The sequence below is a fragment of the Urtica dioica genome, chromosome 8 (genome assembly GCF_054948205.1).
Source record: "Urtica dioica subsp. dioica isolate 48M chromosome 8, U.dioica_male_clone48M_v1_H2, whole genome shotgun sequence".
Taxonomy (NCBI): domain Eukaryota; kingdom Viridiplantae; phylum Streptophyta; class Magnoliopsida; order Rosales; family Urticaceae; genus Urtica; species Urtica dioica.
The window spans coordinates 1,836,856-1,850,497 of NC_142763.1; the positions used below are offsets into that span (position 1 = coordinate 1,836,856).

The 13,642-nt window shown below is 33.1% G+C and overlaps 1 protein-coding gene and 1 long non-coding RNA gene across 4 annotated transcripts; both read right to left on the reverse strand.

Annotated features, from left to right (window-relative positions):
* Positions 1–1,800: 1,800 nt before the first annotated feature.
* LOC149387109 (UDP-glycosyltransferase 85A2-like) lies at positions 1,801–5,136 on the reverse strand. Its single transcript, XM_089621524.1, has 2 exons — positions 4,527–5,136; positions 1,801–3,278 (listed from the first exon to the last, which is right to left on the reverse strand). The coding sequence occupies exons 1-2, from the start codon at positions 5,026–5,028 to the stop codon at positions 2,335–2,337; spliced, it is 1,446 nt and encodes a 481-aa protein (XP_089477650.1). The 5' UTR covers positions 5,029–5,136; the 3' UTR covers positions 1,801–2,334.
* A 4,707-nt stretch (positions 5,137–9,843) lies between these two features.
* On the reverse strand, positions 9,844–11,011 carry LOC149387110 (uncharacterized). Of its 3 annotated transcripts, none has more exons than XR_016300438.1 (3): positions 10,920–11,011; positions 10,711–10,787; positions 9,844–10,317 (listed from the first exon to the last, which is right to left on the reverse strand). It is a non-coding gene; the product is annotated as an uncharacterized LOC149387110 (long non-coding RNA). The 3 variants fall into 3 exon arrangements; XR_016300436.1 differs by having other exon boundaries at positions 10,711–10,823; XR_016300437.1 differs by having other exon boundaries at positions 9,844–10,418; positions 10,711–10,823.
* Between the last annotated feature and the right edge of the window lie 2,631 nt (positions 11,012–13,642).

Consider the following 13,642-nt stretch of genomic DNA (forward strand, 5'->3'; position numbering starts at 1 on the left):
ATTTTCTTGCAGTGATAACACTTCTTCTCCTTGTTTGGATTGGACTCTTGAGATGAGGCTTTTGACTTGCCTTTGCTTGAGCTTCTTGCTCTCTGATAGCTTGGTTCAGATGACCTTGATTGAGTCCTTCCACGAGCCATGTGATTCTCTCCATCACTTGAGTTCAGCTTGTCCAATCTAATCTCAAGATCCATGGACTTCAGAGCTGATATCACTTCTTCAAGGGTGATGGATGTTCTGCCATACTTGATGGCCGACTTGACTTCATGATAAGCTTCAGGTAAGGAATTCAGGATGATGATCGCCTGGTTCTCATCACTTAGGGCTTCCTTCTCATCGGAATTGGCCAATTCAATGGTCATCTTCAGGAATTCATCGAGATTTTGTTCTAGGGATTTAGACTGCATCATCTTAAAACCAAATAATCTCTCTTTCAAGTAGATTTGTTAGATAAAGACTTAGATTGGAATAACTCGTCGAGTTTCTTCAAAATCTTGGCAGGGGTATCTTCCTTATCAATTAAGCGAATAATTGAGTCAGAGAGATGGAAGATGATCGTACCTGTGACTATCTCGATCATCTCCAATTTCTGATCGTCGGAGATGTCACTAGGCCACACGGTTAGATCGGAGATCAACCTCAGCAAGCGTTGCTGAGCCAAAAGAGCAGTGATTTTCCTTCGCCAGATTCTGAAATCACCTGTACCGTCAAACATGTTCATTGTTTCACGGTCTTCTATGTTCAATACTAAAAAATAAAACGTTTTTTTTTTCAATTTAGCCGCGTTATCAATAGCATTCACACACTTTCGATCTCCAAATCTTATTTTCGTGTGATTTTTATTTCTAAAATATAATGTAATTTTTACGTCATATTTTACACCAAAAGAAATATTTTAGAAATGTACTTTTATTTTAATTTCATTATCTATTAATTATAATTTTAATCTTCTATATATTAATATAATTATATGTAATATTACCTATTTATATAATAATGTATTGGAGATGGTCAAAACCTATAGCTAACATATATGTCTATATATGTTAAAATAATATTTCATAACTAAATAAATATATAACGCTTGATTTGTTTTTTGTCACTTGTTCTACTCAGATTGTGAATACGTATACCACCTTTACTATCCATGTGGACCATATATGATGGTGTTTGCAATAAATCAGACGTTATGATGAGTTGAATCTTGCACCGAAAATAGAAGTAAGTTTGTGAATAATATACTAGTACAAATAGTGATTATTGTTTTTTTTAACTTACATGTAAAAGCATGCATTTAATATTATATATATGTATGTTGTCGGTGTTCCAATTTCTTTTACAGGCTGTTTTGCTGGTTGAAAAGTTTTGATTTGAGAGTACTTTTTTTTTTTTTGAAAGATTTGAGAGTACTTTTAAGATTGCACATACATCTTTGTTTATTTATTTTACTCAGTTTTAATTTATTTTTCCCCTCTTTCCCATAAATGCCCAATAATAGTCTGACCCTAGCATTATTTTTTTAAGATATTTAAATCGCATTACCACCAAACCAATTATATACTTTATGGCAGGCGTGTAATGCGTGTAAGATAGATATTTTGTTCAACAATGCGTGTAAGATAGATATTTTGTTCAACAATGCGTGTAAGATAGATATTATTTGTTCAACAATGCGTGTAAGATAGATATTTTGTTCAACAATGCGTGTAAGATAATAGTGTATTATTGCCATTTATTTCCGAAAAGAAAACCCAAAAAAAAAACACTCGATTAAGTGTGACTCATGAGCGAAAAAAAAAGTGCGACTCATAAAAATAAAATATATAAAATACCCTGTAAAGAAAGACTCATAATATTTTAATACCACGTGTGAACACTTTTAAGTGCTCTCGTTGTTGAAATCTAGCTCGGCAGCTCGTCAGCTCGTCCTCCCTTGTCACTTCGTCACATCGCCTAAAATTTCACCTCACCACTTCGCCTAAGCTGAGTCTCACCTCGTCACTTCGCCTAAGTTGAGCTTCACATGCGTGTCTCGGGAACCCTCATGTCTTGGAACCCATCTCACATGGGAAAAGTGTTGCATTTATTTGTCATCATATTTTCTATGTCTTGTTCTTTGTATAATATTTATTATTCTCTATTTCCTAGACATAATTATTACATGCATTTATTACACTCTCATGCATCTAGTCTATACTAATGTATCCACCATATGTATAAATAGGTGATACAAATTCATATCAAGAAAGAAGAAATAACATTCAAAGTCTCGGAACACTCTCTCATTTTCGACTCTTTACTCTTTATTTCTACACTCGTGAATAAAAATAAGTCTCACATGGGATCCACTTGGGCATTGGCATTGCCCTTGAACAAAACCTCGTTGACCAAGTAGTCCAAATTGGTCGACGAAGACCCGCCGGGACTAGTGGCTTTCGCGGCCTTTTCCTTCCACTCCAAAGCCTTCATTCTCATCATTTTCCCTTTCTCTCCGTCCATTAACTCACTCACAACCCTCTTGACTTCCTCTCTCTTGACTCGGTCGCCAATTTCGATCCCGACCGCCCATTCTCGGCACAAAAAATGACAATTTGTAGGTTGTTCGGCGAAGAAAGGCCAACACGCCATTGGAACTCCGGCGCTTAAGCTCTCTAGCGTCGAGTTCCAACCGCAGTGCGTCAGAAACCCTCCCACCGCCGGGTGGGAAAGCACTTTCTCCTGATCGCACCACCCCGCCACAACCCCTTTCCGGCCAAAGTCCGGCATAACATTCGCAAGATCTCCAACGATTGAATCCGGCCTAATGATCCACACGAAGGGCTTCTCGCTCTCAGCCAACCCCCATGCAAACTCATGCAACTGCTCTTGGCTCAAAACGACGCTTGTCCCAAAATTCACGTACAAAACCGAGGCTCTCTCCTTCCCCTCAAGCCATAGAAGACACTCTCTCTCTTCTCTCCAGAGGTTAGATCCGACGGCGGGGAATAATGAGCCGCCATGTACGAGGGCAAGATGGAGTGGTCCCACGGAGAGGAGCCGAGGGTAGACTGAGGAGATGAGAGTCTCGAGGATGGCTTGTTCCAAGGCGTCAAAGGTGTTGATGATTATGGCCGAGGCTCTTGAGGCCGAAGCTAAGTAAGCCATGGGAAAGCTTAGCATGACGTCGTTTGGGTCCGTCGTGCGAACGAAGGATGAGAGATTCCTAAGCCGTATCTCTTTCATGCCCGGAATCCAATCTATCACCGTGTCTAAGTGTCCGTTTGTTAGATAACTTTCATCTGCGCCCACATTTAAATATGATTTAGCTATATAGCCAATTTAAAATAATGAATTTGCAAAATATTCAACGTTTGTTCAAAATTAGTGAAATATCCTAAATGTACAATAATATTCAGATTTCAAAAAAAATTGACTATAAGATTAATGTTTTTGAAAGTGATAAATTGCTTATAATAATCGTCAAAAAAATTTAATCTTGACATCAAAAATATTATGACAACATAATTTTGGCTACTTCGCTGAAACTTTAGCTATTTTGTTAATCAATTAGTTTCAAATGTTTATTTTATATAATTTTTCCAATAATAGGTGTTATCGCTAATAACCAACTGAAATTAATCGATTTATAAAAATAGTTTAGGTTGAAATAGCCAATATATGTCAACACTATTAAAATGATAAATTATTTATATAAATAATCAAGATTTTAAATCACACAGTTAAAAAAAAATTAACTAATTTTAACTATTTTATTAAAATTTCACTATTTTACTTATCTATTAGTTTCATATGATTATTTCATTTAATTTTTATGGTAAATAATAGTGTACTTTAATTTAAAAGAATATTTTTATCTTACATTAATTACAAAAATTCCCTCAAATTCTTATCACCATTTCGCTCCTTTCTGTCCAAATTTTCCTAACGTAAATGTCACTTGACCCCTAAAATATCTAAAATTATAAAAATTAATGGTTTTTGACGATAGAGTAAAAATCATGAAGCTACAAAGAGCGGGAATAATTAAGGATCATATTCAGGTTTCATTAATTTTTTTTTTATTAGGAAATATCATGTCGTAATTTTATGTTCTCTCTCTCTCTCCTATATATATATATAGGAGTGAGAGGGGGCTCCCCCTCAATTTTTATTTTATCATTTTTTGCCCATTTTTATTTTATTTTTACCCTCAAAATTTACAAATCAACCCCTGAATATATATATATATATGTTAATATTGTAGGAAAAGTAAAAGTCAATCACAAAGTGCCTTTCATTATCTATGTTTTGTAAGTTAGTCTGAAGCACCAAGAACTTGCATGTTCCAGATCCAACAAACTGTTGCAGAACCACACATTTTGATGAGATCACCTGGTGAAGAGGGAAGAACATAATATCATAACAAATATGTAATAAGAATAACACTAGTAATACTATTACCTCTCATAGTATTTTTAAAAATTTGTACGGCACACGCATATATATACGTTTAAATGCACGTGTGTATATATATATATATATTATACCTTTTAGTGGTGTAAGACCTTCTTGGATGAGACGAGGGACTTGCAAGCGACCCATCAAGCCGCAAGCACTGGCTGTCCAGAACAGCACGATCGGGACTCCCAACTCCTCCGCCGCATCAACACTAAACGACGAGAATGAAATGTCCGAAACGACACAGCTCACCGGAAACGACGCGTCGTCGCTGTTCAGCCTGGAAAGAAGCCTCCGGAGCGGCTCGGAGAAGTTTTTCGTGACGGAGCTGCACAGCGAGGCTGCGTCGCGCCCGGCGTCGGGGTCGGCCTCGGCGGCGGCGCGGCAGTCAGGGATGGCCTCGAACCGGAATCCGGTGACGTCCTGAGAACCCCGGGAATGGATGAGACGGTCGTAGTTTTGCTGGGTGTGGACGAAGGTGACGTGGAAGCCTCTCTGATGGAGGATTCTGGCCAGACTCAGCATTGGGTTTATGTGCCCTTGCACCGGCATCGGAACACAAACGACGTGTGCTTTGTTCACCAATCCCATTATTATTGTCGTTTTTTGGTATATCTTTATATGTGGTTTGTGTTTGTGTTGTGTGGTAACTTCAAAGCTTTGCTTGCATTATATAGAGTGATATGTGTGAGTGAAACCAGGCTCGATTATTGTCCTAATTATTTGCAAATATAATGTTTCCTAATCTGCTGCGCGGTTACTGCTCATGTCCCGAATTCAGATTTGATGTCTCTCCCTCCAGTTAAAATCAAGGTTTTTAACGCGAGGCTTATAATTTCTGGAAAGCGACGTGTCCATGAAAAAGAAAAAAAAAATGTAGAAAACGGAAAGAAAACAAAAAGAAGGATTAATTTTTCAAAGGAAAAATATGTTTTCCATAAAAACTCCACATGGGCATGAACCATGACAATACTGGCAAAACAAATACTGCATAATGTAGTAAAAAAAAGGAACTTCGTTACATGTTTTTTTTTCTCAAACAAGTAAAAATAAATGACATGAGTTTTAAACATATGTGTTCACTGTATATATAATAATATTTAACATATAATCATTTTTGTTCCTTTAATTGTAATTATATATATGTTATACATTATTACTTAGAATACATCTTAAGTAATTTTTTTAGAAACATTTAAATATCTCAATTACGTGTATATTAATAAAAATAATATGAGATGTTGGTATACTGATAAAATTTGCCTCTAATTTTAATTATATATATATATATTATAACTTCTACATGACTAAGTAATTATAACTTCTATATTAGAACCTTTTTTTTACCTGTATTGAAAAAACTGCTTAATTGTTTCTCTCTGTGCAAGTGTAATAATTTGCAACGAAGAAAAAAAAAAAGCTGACAATAATGACAGAGTCATGTATATTAACCAATCTTTTAGAAAGCAAAAAAAAAGCTGACAATAATAATAGAGTTTTTTTTTTTTTAAAGGATATCTCCTCTTCGATATTAACCAATCTTTTTCTTCAAAAAGATTCTCACACACACACACACACACATATATATATATATATATATATATATAATAAATATTTATTATCGGAAAGCACGGTTTTTCTGTTCACACATATAGACTCATTTTACTGTTACGAGATTTTGTGAAATCACGAAAATACCCTTAAATTTGACATAATTACAATACGTGGCCCTGAGAATAAATAATTAAAAATATCACACGCCTGTCCACATTATTATATATATATAAAGAAGAATCATGTTTTTAGAGTCAATATCCTATTCATTCTACAGTACCAAAATTACCCATTTATTTATTCAAAATTACATTTATGCCATTAAATCTTTTAACACAACAAAAGCTTTCAAATTACAAAACTGCCACTAAAGTTTTCAAACGAGAAAAATATGGATATTTGTGGACTCTTCAGCGACCTTATTCGACAATCTGCTGTTCTGTAAAAAAAATGATCATGTAAGATCAAAATACATCAAACCAAGGAATCAAATGCCATTTTCGTTGCCATTTCGAGGCTCATGATTTACGAAAAATCATCATACCGATGGAAACTCGAACGGAAAAAATGTGGAAAAGGGCAAATGAAATGCCGTTTTCCATGGAAAATCGACGTGTCGATGGAAAACCGAACGGAAAAAATGTGGTAAAATATATTTAAAATATATACATGTAATACATACATATATTTTTCAATTTTTAAACATATATAAAGAAAATACATTATGTATCTAATCTTTTTTAATAGAAAATTGTATATATATAATATTTTATAAATGTGTGCTATTAATAATATTTAATATATATAATTTATAAATGTGTGATATTATCTATTAGAATTGTCTCATAGTATGTGTGATATTATCTATACACGTTTGCAGCAGGAGGAAAAAAAAAACGACAACAGCCAAAAAAACGACACAAAAAAAGAAAAACGACAGCAACAAAAAACGACAGTGAAACGACAAACGACAAAAATCGGCGAAAACGACAAAAAACGAAAATCGACGAAAAACGACGACGAAACGACATATTTAGCTTTCGACGGCTGTTTACTCACCGGAAACGAATTTTCCGGCGAAAATCGTGAAAATTCGTGGGCATTTGATTCCTTGCATCAAACATCACAAGTTCCATAATTACATTTCGACAATATTACAAAAATGCCATTCATATTCATCAAAAACAAATACCTCTAAATTCCTAATATAAAATAATATAAGTACCAAATATTTTTTACAAATGTTGCCATCCTTGCCATCTCTTTATTTTTCCCGTACTCTCTAGAAACGTCCTAAAGTTGCTATATATACATTTCGACGATATTACAAAAATGCCATTCAGATTCATCAAATACAAATACCTCTAAATTCCTAATATAAAATAATATAAGTACCAAATATTTTTTACAAATGTTGACATCCTTGCCATCTCTCGATTTTTCCCGTACTCTCTAGAAACGTCCTAAAGTTGCTATATATATCCTTCGTTTAGAAGGATATAAGTCTATAACCTATCTTCTCATCTTTGATACCTGTAAAAACATAGCTGTGTTTGAGTGGCTCGAGTCTTCTTCATGTTTGCCTCTCAAAACCAATCATAGTAAATGAAGATCCAAGCTTTTTATATCGTAATATATTGATGATAATAATCACATTGTTGCTCCAAACCTGTAAAGAAAGGAAAGAAAAAAACAGTATCACGCCTTCTTGAGTAAAAAAAAAAGTATCACGCCTTAGTAAATCAAATCTCTCATCTGTGAGTAAAAAAAAAAAGTATCACGCCTTAGTAAATGAAGATCCAAGCTTTTTATATCGTAATATATTGATGATAATAATCACATTGTTGCTCCAAACCTGTAAAGAAAGGAAAGAAAAAAACAGTATCACGACTTCTTGAGTAAAAATAAATGACATGAGTTTTAAACATATGTGTTCACTGTATATATAATAATATTTAACATATAATCATTTTTGTTCCTTTAATTGTAATTATATATATGTTATACATTATTACTTAGAATACATCTTAAGTAATTTTTTTAGAAACATTTAAATATCTCAATTATGTGTATATTAATAAAAATAATATGAGATGTTGGTATACTGATAAAATTTGCCTCTAATTTTAATTATATATATATATATATATATATATATATATATATATTATAACTTCTACATGACTAAGTAATTATAACTTCTATATTAGAACCTTTTTTTTACCTGTATTGAAAAAACTGCTTAATTGTTTCTCTCTGTGCAAGTGTAATAATTTGCAACGAAGAAAAAAAAAAAAGCTGACAATAATGACAGAGTCATGTATATTAACCAATCTTTTAGAAAGCAAAAAAAAAAAAGCTGACAATAATAATAGAGTTTTTTTTTTTTTTTTTTTTTTTTTTTTTTTTTTTTTTTAAGGATATCTCCTCTTCGATATTAACCAATCTTTTTCTTCAAAAAGATTCTCACACACACACATATATATATATATATATATATATATATATATATATATAATAAATATTTATTATTGGAAAGCACGGTTTTTCTGTTCACACATATAGACTCATTTTACTGTTACGAGATTTTGTGAAATCACGAAAATACCCTTAAATTTGACATAATTACAATACGTGGCCCTGAGAATAAATAATTAAAAATATCACACGCCTGTCCACATTATTATATATATATAAAGAAGAACCTTGTTTTTAGAGTCAATATCCTATTCATTCTACAGTACCAAAATTACCCATTTATTTATTCAAAATTACATTTATGCCATTAAATCTTTTAACACTACAAAAGCTTTCAAATTACAAAACTGCCACTAAAGTGTTCAAACGAACAAAATCTGGATATTTGTGGACTCTTCAGCGACCTTATTCGACAATCTGCTGTTCTGTAAAAAAAAAATGATCATGTAAGATCAAAATACATCAAACCAAGGAATCAAATGCCATTTTCGTTGCTATTTCGAGGCTCATGATTTACGGAAAATCGTCATGCCGATGGAAAATCGAACGGAAAAAATGTGAAAAAGGGCAAGTGAAATGCCGTTTTCCATGGAAAACCGACGTGTCGATAGAAAACCGAACGGAAAAAATGTGGTAAAATATATTTAAAATATATACATGTAATACATACATATATTTTTCAATTTTTAAACATATATAAAGAAAATACATTATGTATCTAATCTTTTTTAATAGAAAATTGTATATATATAATATTTTATAAATGTGTGCTATTAATAATATTTAATATATATAATTTATAAATGTGTGATATTATCTATTAGAATTGTCTCATAGTATGTGTGATATTATATATAATAGAATTGGATATTATATATAATTTTTAAATGCGTGATATTATATATTAGATTATGTGTGATATATTTTTCTTTTAAATGTATGATATTATATATTAGACAATGAGACAAATAACAAAAATAAAAAAAATATAAAAAAACAACAACAACACTGACAGCAGTAGGGCAGCCAAAAAAAAAAAAAAACCAAATACACGTTTGCAGCAGGAGGAAAAAAAACGACAACAGAAAAAAAAACGACACAAAAAAAGAAAAACGACGGCAACAAAAAACGACAGTGAAACGACAAACGACGAAAATCAGCGAAAACGACAAAAAACGAAAATCGACGAAAAACGACGACGAAACGACATATTTAGCTTTCGACGGCCGTTTACTCACCGGAAACGAATTTTCCGGAGAAAATCGTGAAAATTCGTGGGCATTTGATTCCTTGCATCAAACATCACAAGTTCCATAATTACATTTCGACAATATTACAAAAATGCCATTCATATTCATCAAAAACAAATACCTCTAAATTCCTAATATAAAATAATATAAGTACCAAATATTTTTTACAAATGTTGCCATCCTTGCCATCTCTTTATTTTTCCCGTACTCTCTAGAAACGTCCTAAAGTTGCTATATATACATTTCGACGATATTACAAAAATGCCATTCAGATTCATCAAATACAAATACCTCTAAATTCCTAATATAAAATAATATAAGTACCAAATATTTTTTACAAATGTTGCCATCCTTGCCATCTCTCGATTTTTCCCGTACTCTCTAGAAACGTCCTAAAGTTGCTATATATATCCTTCGTTTAGAAGGATATAAGTCTATAACCTATCTTCTCATCTTTGATACCTGTAAAAACATAGCTGTGTTTGAGTGGCTCGAGTCTTCTTCATGTTTGCCTCTCAAAACCAATCATAGTAAATGAAGATCCAAGCTTTTTATATCGTAATATATTGATGATAATAATCACATTGTTGCTCCAAACCTGTAAAGAAAGGAAAGAAAAAAACAGTATCACGCCTTCTTGAGTTAAAAAAAAAAGTATCACGCCTTAGTAAATCAAATCTCTCATCTTCATCTTTCTCCCTAGGCACACACGGACATACACACAACACATAAACAACACATAGTAACCTCTTATTTGACTGAGCTTTCTTTTTTTTTCTTATTCAAAACTTACATCTACTAGCATTCAATTTTCAATATTCGAAGTCTAATATAGCAAAACCCCTCATTTTTAAATGTAAATTCGAACGAGAATCATAGTAATTCATACTAGAAATATCAAATCTTTGACCGACAAAGAAAACAAATCATTAGCAACCAAAACATCGACAACAATAGGGAAATCCATTATTGAACAAAAGAAAGATTGTACCTTGGTGAGGATGGCATCCAAAAGATCAGTTCCTCCTCTTGGGTGATCACATAGCTCAGATTGATCTCTTTTTTTTTCTTCTCCAAACCATAAACCAATTCACAATCCAAATCCTAAAGTCATCAACAATCCTAAGAAACGAAATCTAAACTCCCAGACTTAGAGAAACAATAGAGAAGAAAAATGATGATGAATCTTTCTAAGCATACCTGTTTGTTGATGGAGAAGAAGATCCCTAAGGGTCTATGCGAACGAAATTCCGAAGCAGAATGGATTGTACCCCGGAAAGAGAGGCTTTGACTGAGAAAGAAGAAAAACAAAACTTTGAATGAACAGAGAAGAGCCATAGTAGCAATAAAGTGAAGTGATCATATACAGCTGAGACATCGAATAAATATCGTCAATAATCATCCCAGCCCCGATGGTCTTTGGCGTGCCTTAAAGTTTCAGTGCAACCGTCACGCGCGTGCTTCTCTCCGCTGCAAAAAAAATGTCCATTTTCATAGATAGAGAGAGAGAGAGAGAGAGAGCCATAGACAGATCAATATTCACCAAGAGAAAAAAGAAATTGAGTTTAGTGGAGAAGAAGAAAGAGTTACCGTGGGTTTGATTAAAAAAAAAAAAGGCACCGCTTAAGAAGATAAGAAGAGAGAGAAGAGAATCTTTGAAGTGTTGTCTACTTATACTATTTCCCACATATTTGATTTTTCATTTTGATGTGACCTGGCACTGCAAATTGGTAAGAGAGGTCATAGTTGTAATGATTTTTGGTTTCCAAGGTAACTTTTAACATATATTTAGAAATAGTACATTCAAAATAAAGGTTACAAAATTAAAATATGTAAAAATTGAAAAACATTCCATATTATATTATGATACAAAATCACGGTTGTTTTACTTGGATCTCTTATGTGGGCTGAGTGTATCGGCCTAAGCCACGGACATAGATTATCTATAATTTTTATATAAATTCATTTAATGAATACCATTTTTTTTCTATTATCCTTTAAAAGGATTCTTAGGTTAACAGTTAACTAATGAAATGTATACATAAATAAAGTTTATTACAAATTTTTGAATTATATATGTTCAAATTATATTATATATTTATGAATTATTCAACATTTTTGCTCACACTGTCACACATACAAATAATAATAACTTGAATATTTTGATGTATAAGAATATTATTCTAATTATTTTCACTATTTGTCTATAAATATAAACAAGTCATACTTGAACTTCGTATTTCAATCCTAAAAAATATTTGATACAAGATAGTATTGACAATCAAAACACAGAGTCAACTTTGTTTTTTCAGAATAAGATGAATTGTATATTATGTAAATATGAGATATGTTTTTAACTGCATTTTCATATATGTTTTACATTTAAATTGGTATAATCAAAATTAGAACATAAATTAAATAGCTATTTTGATGTTTTGCATGATTATGCTGTAGCAACTTAATTTTTTTAGAATGATTTATTTGAATAATTTATTATTATTAAAATATATTAATCATATACCAAATTTATTAGTATTAAAATGTATTAAATTATCCCGCTGCAACACGCGGGTTGTAAACTACTTGTGAGATATAAACTTCAAGATATCTCCAGAACAATCTCTTCATAGACGGCAGCGTGATCGAACAAGGCTACGACGAGATGCCGAAGAATCACAACGAATTGAACGCCAACCCCGACGAACGACTACGGAAAGTGGAAGTCAGTACGTGTATGCTATGTTAAATAATCCCAACGGAGAGCCCTTGTTTGAGATGTGTCGCATGTACAATGAGCCATTCATAGCAATCGTTGGACTGATTCGGCATTTGCTCCCGCCCGGTCACATATCACCAGAAGAGTCTTTCATGATGTTCATGAAAGTTCTCGCACATTCGGACCGGAATAGAGCAATTCAAGACCGATTTAATCACTCTGGTGAGACCGTTAGCAGACATTTTGGATATGTCCTTGATGCAATAACTCAGTTGGCACTCGACGTCATAAAGCATCCCAGTTATACAACCACACCCCCGGAGATTGCCAACAACCCAAAATATTGGCCATGGTTTAAAGTAAGTTTAATGAATTTATTTTATCTCTAACGTAAGTTATATTAATTATCAAACTAAGTTTTGTTCTCCTTTGAAAGGATTGCATCGGCGCTATTGACGGTACTCATATTGGTGTCATCGTCCCTGCTGCGCAACAACCCAATTATCGAGGACGGAAAGGAACATGTACGACGAATGTCATGGCCGCTTGTACATTTGACATGCGATTTACGTACGTCAATGCCGGATGGGAAGGTTCAGCGTCAGATTCACGAATATTACGTGAGGTATTAATGTCTGACAATACAAATTTTTTAATACCACAAGGAGGACAGTACTACGTAGTGGATAGTGGATATCCTAATGAGCCAGGTTTTTTGGCACCGTATCGCACCGTACGTTATCACCTATCCGAGTTCAGACAAAATAGGCAAATGCGTAGACGAGAAGAACTTTTTAATTACAAGCACTCGTCGTTACGCAACGTGATAGAGAGATGTTTTGCCATCGTAAAAGCTCGGTTCCCGATTTTAAACCATATGTCACGTTATCCGTTAGAAAAACAAGGTCGTATAATTATGGCATGCTTTGTATTGCATAATTTAATAAAAATGTACACAAACGAAGACCATTTGTTTACAACATGGAATCAAGATGTTCCTCCGGAGGATATTGACGGCCAAAGTTCTGAAGGAGTCGGAGGTCAAGGTGCGTCAGAAGTTGGTGGACCGTCGTACACAAGCGCAACTACACAAGCTCGACGTGCACATTCCGGGTTTAGAGATGTTATTGCTCGAGCTATGTGGGATGATTATGCAGAATGATTTCATATTTATGATGACAAAAAAAAAAAGTTGTATTCAATCTAA

Bases quoted from the DNA above. Each gene is read 5' to 3' on its own strand.
- LOC149387109 (XM_089621524.1), bottom strand. From the start codon at position 5,028: ATGGGATTGGTGAACAAAGCACACGTCGTTTGTGTTCCGATGCCGGTG. The intron at 3,279-4,526 runs GTATAATATATA...ATGTGGGCGCAG, and splicing joins AGGTCTTACACCACTAAAAG to ATGAAAGTTATCTAACAAAC.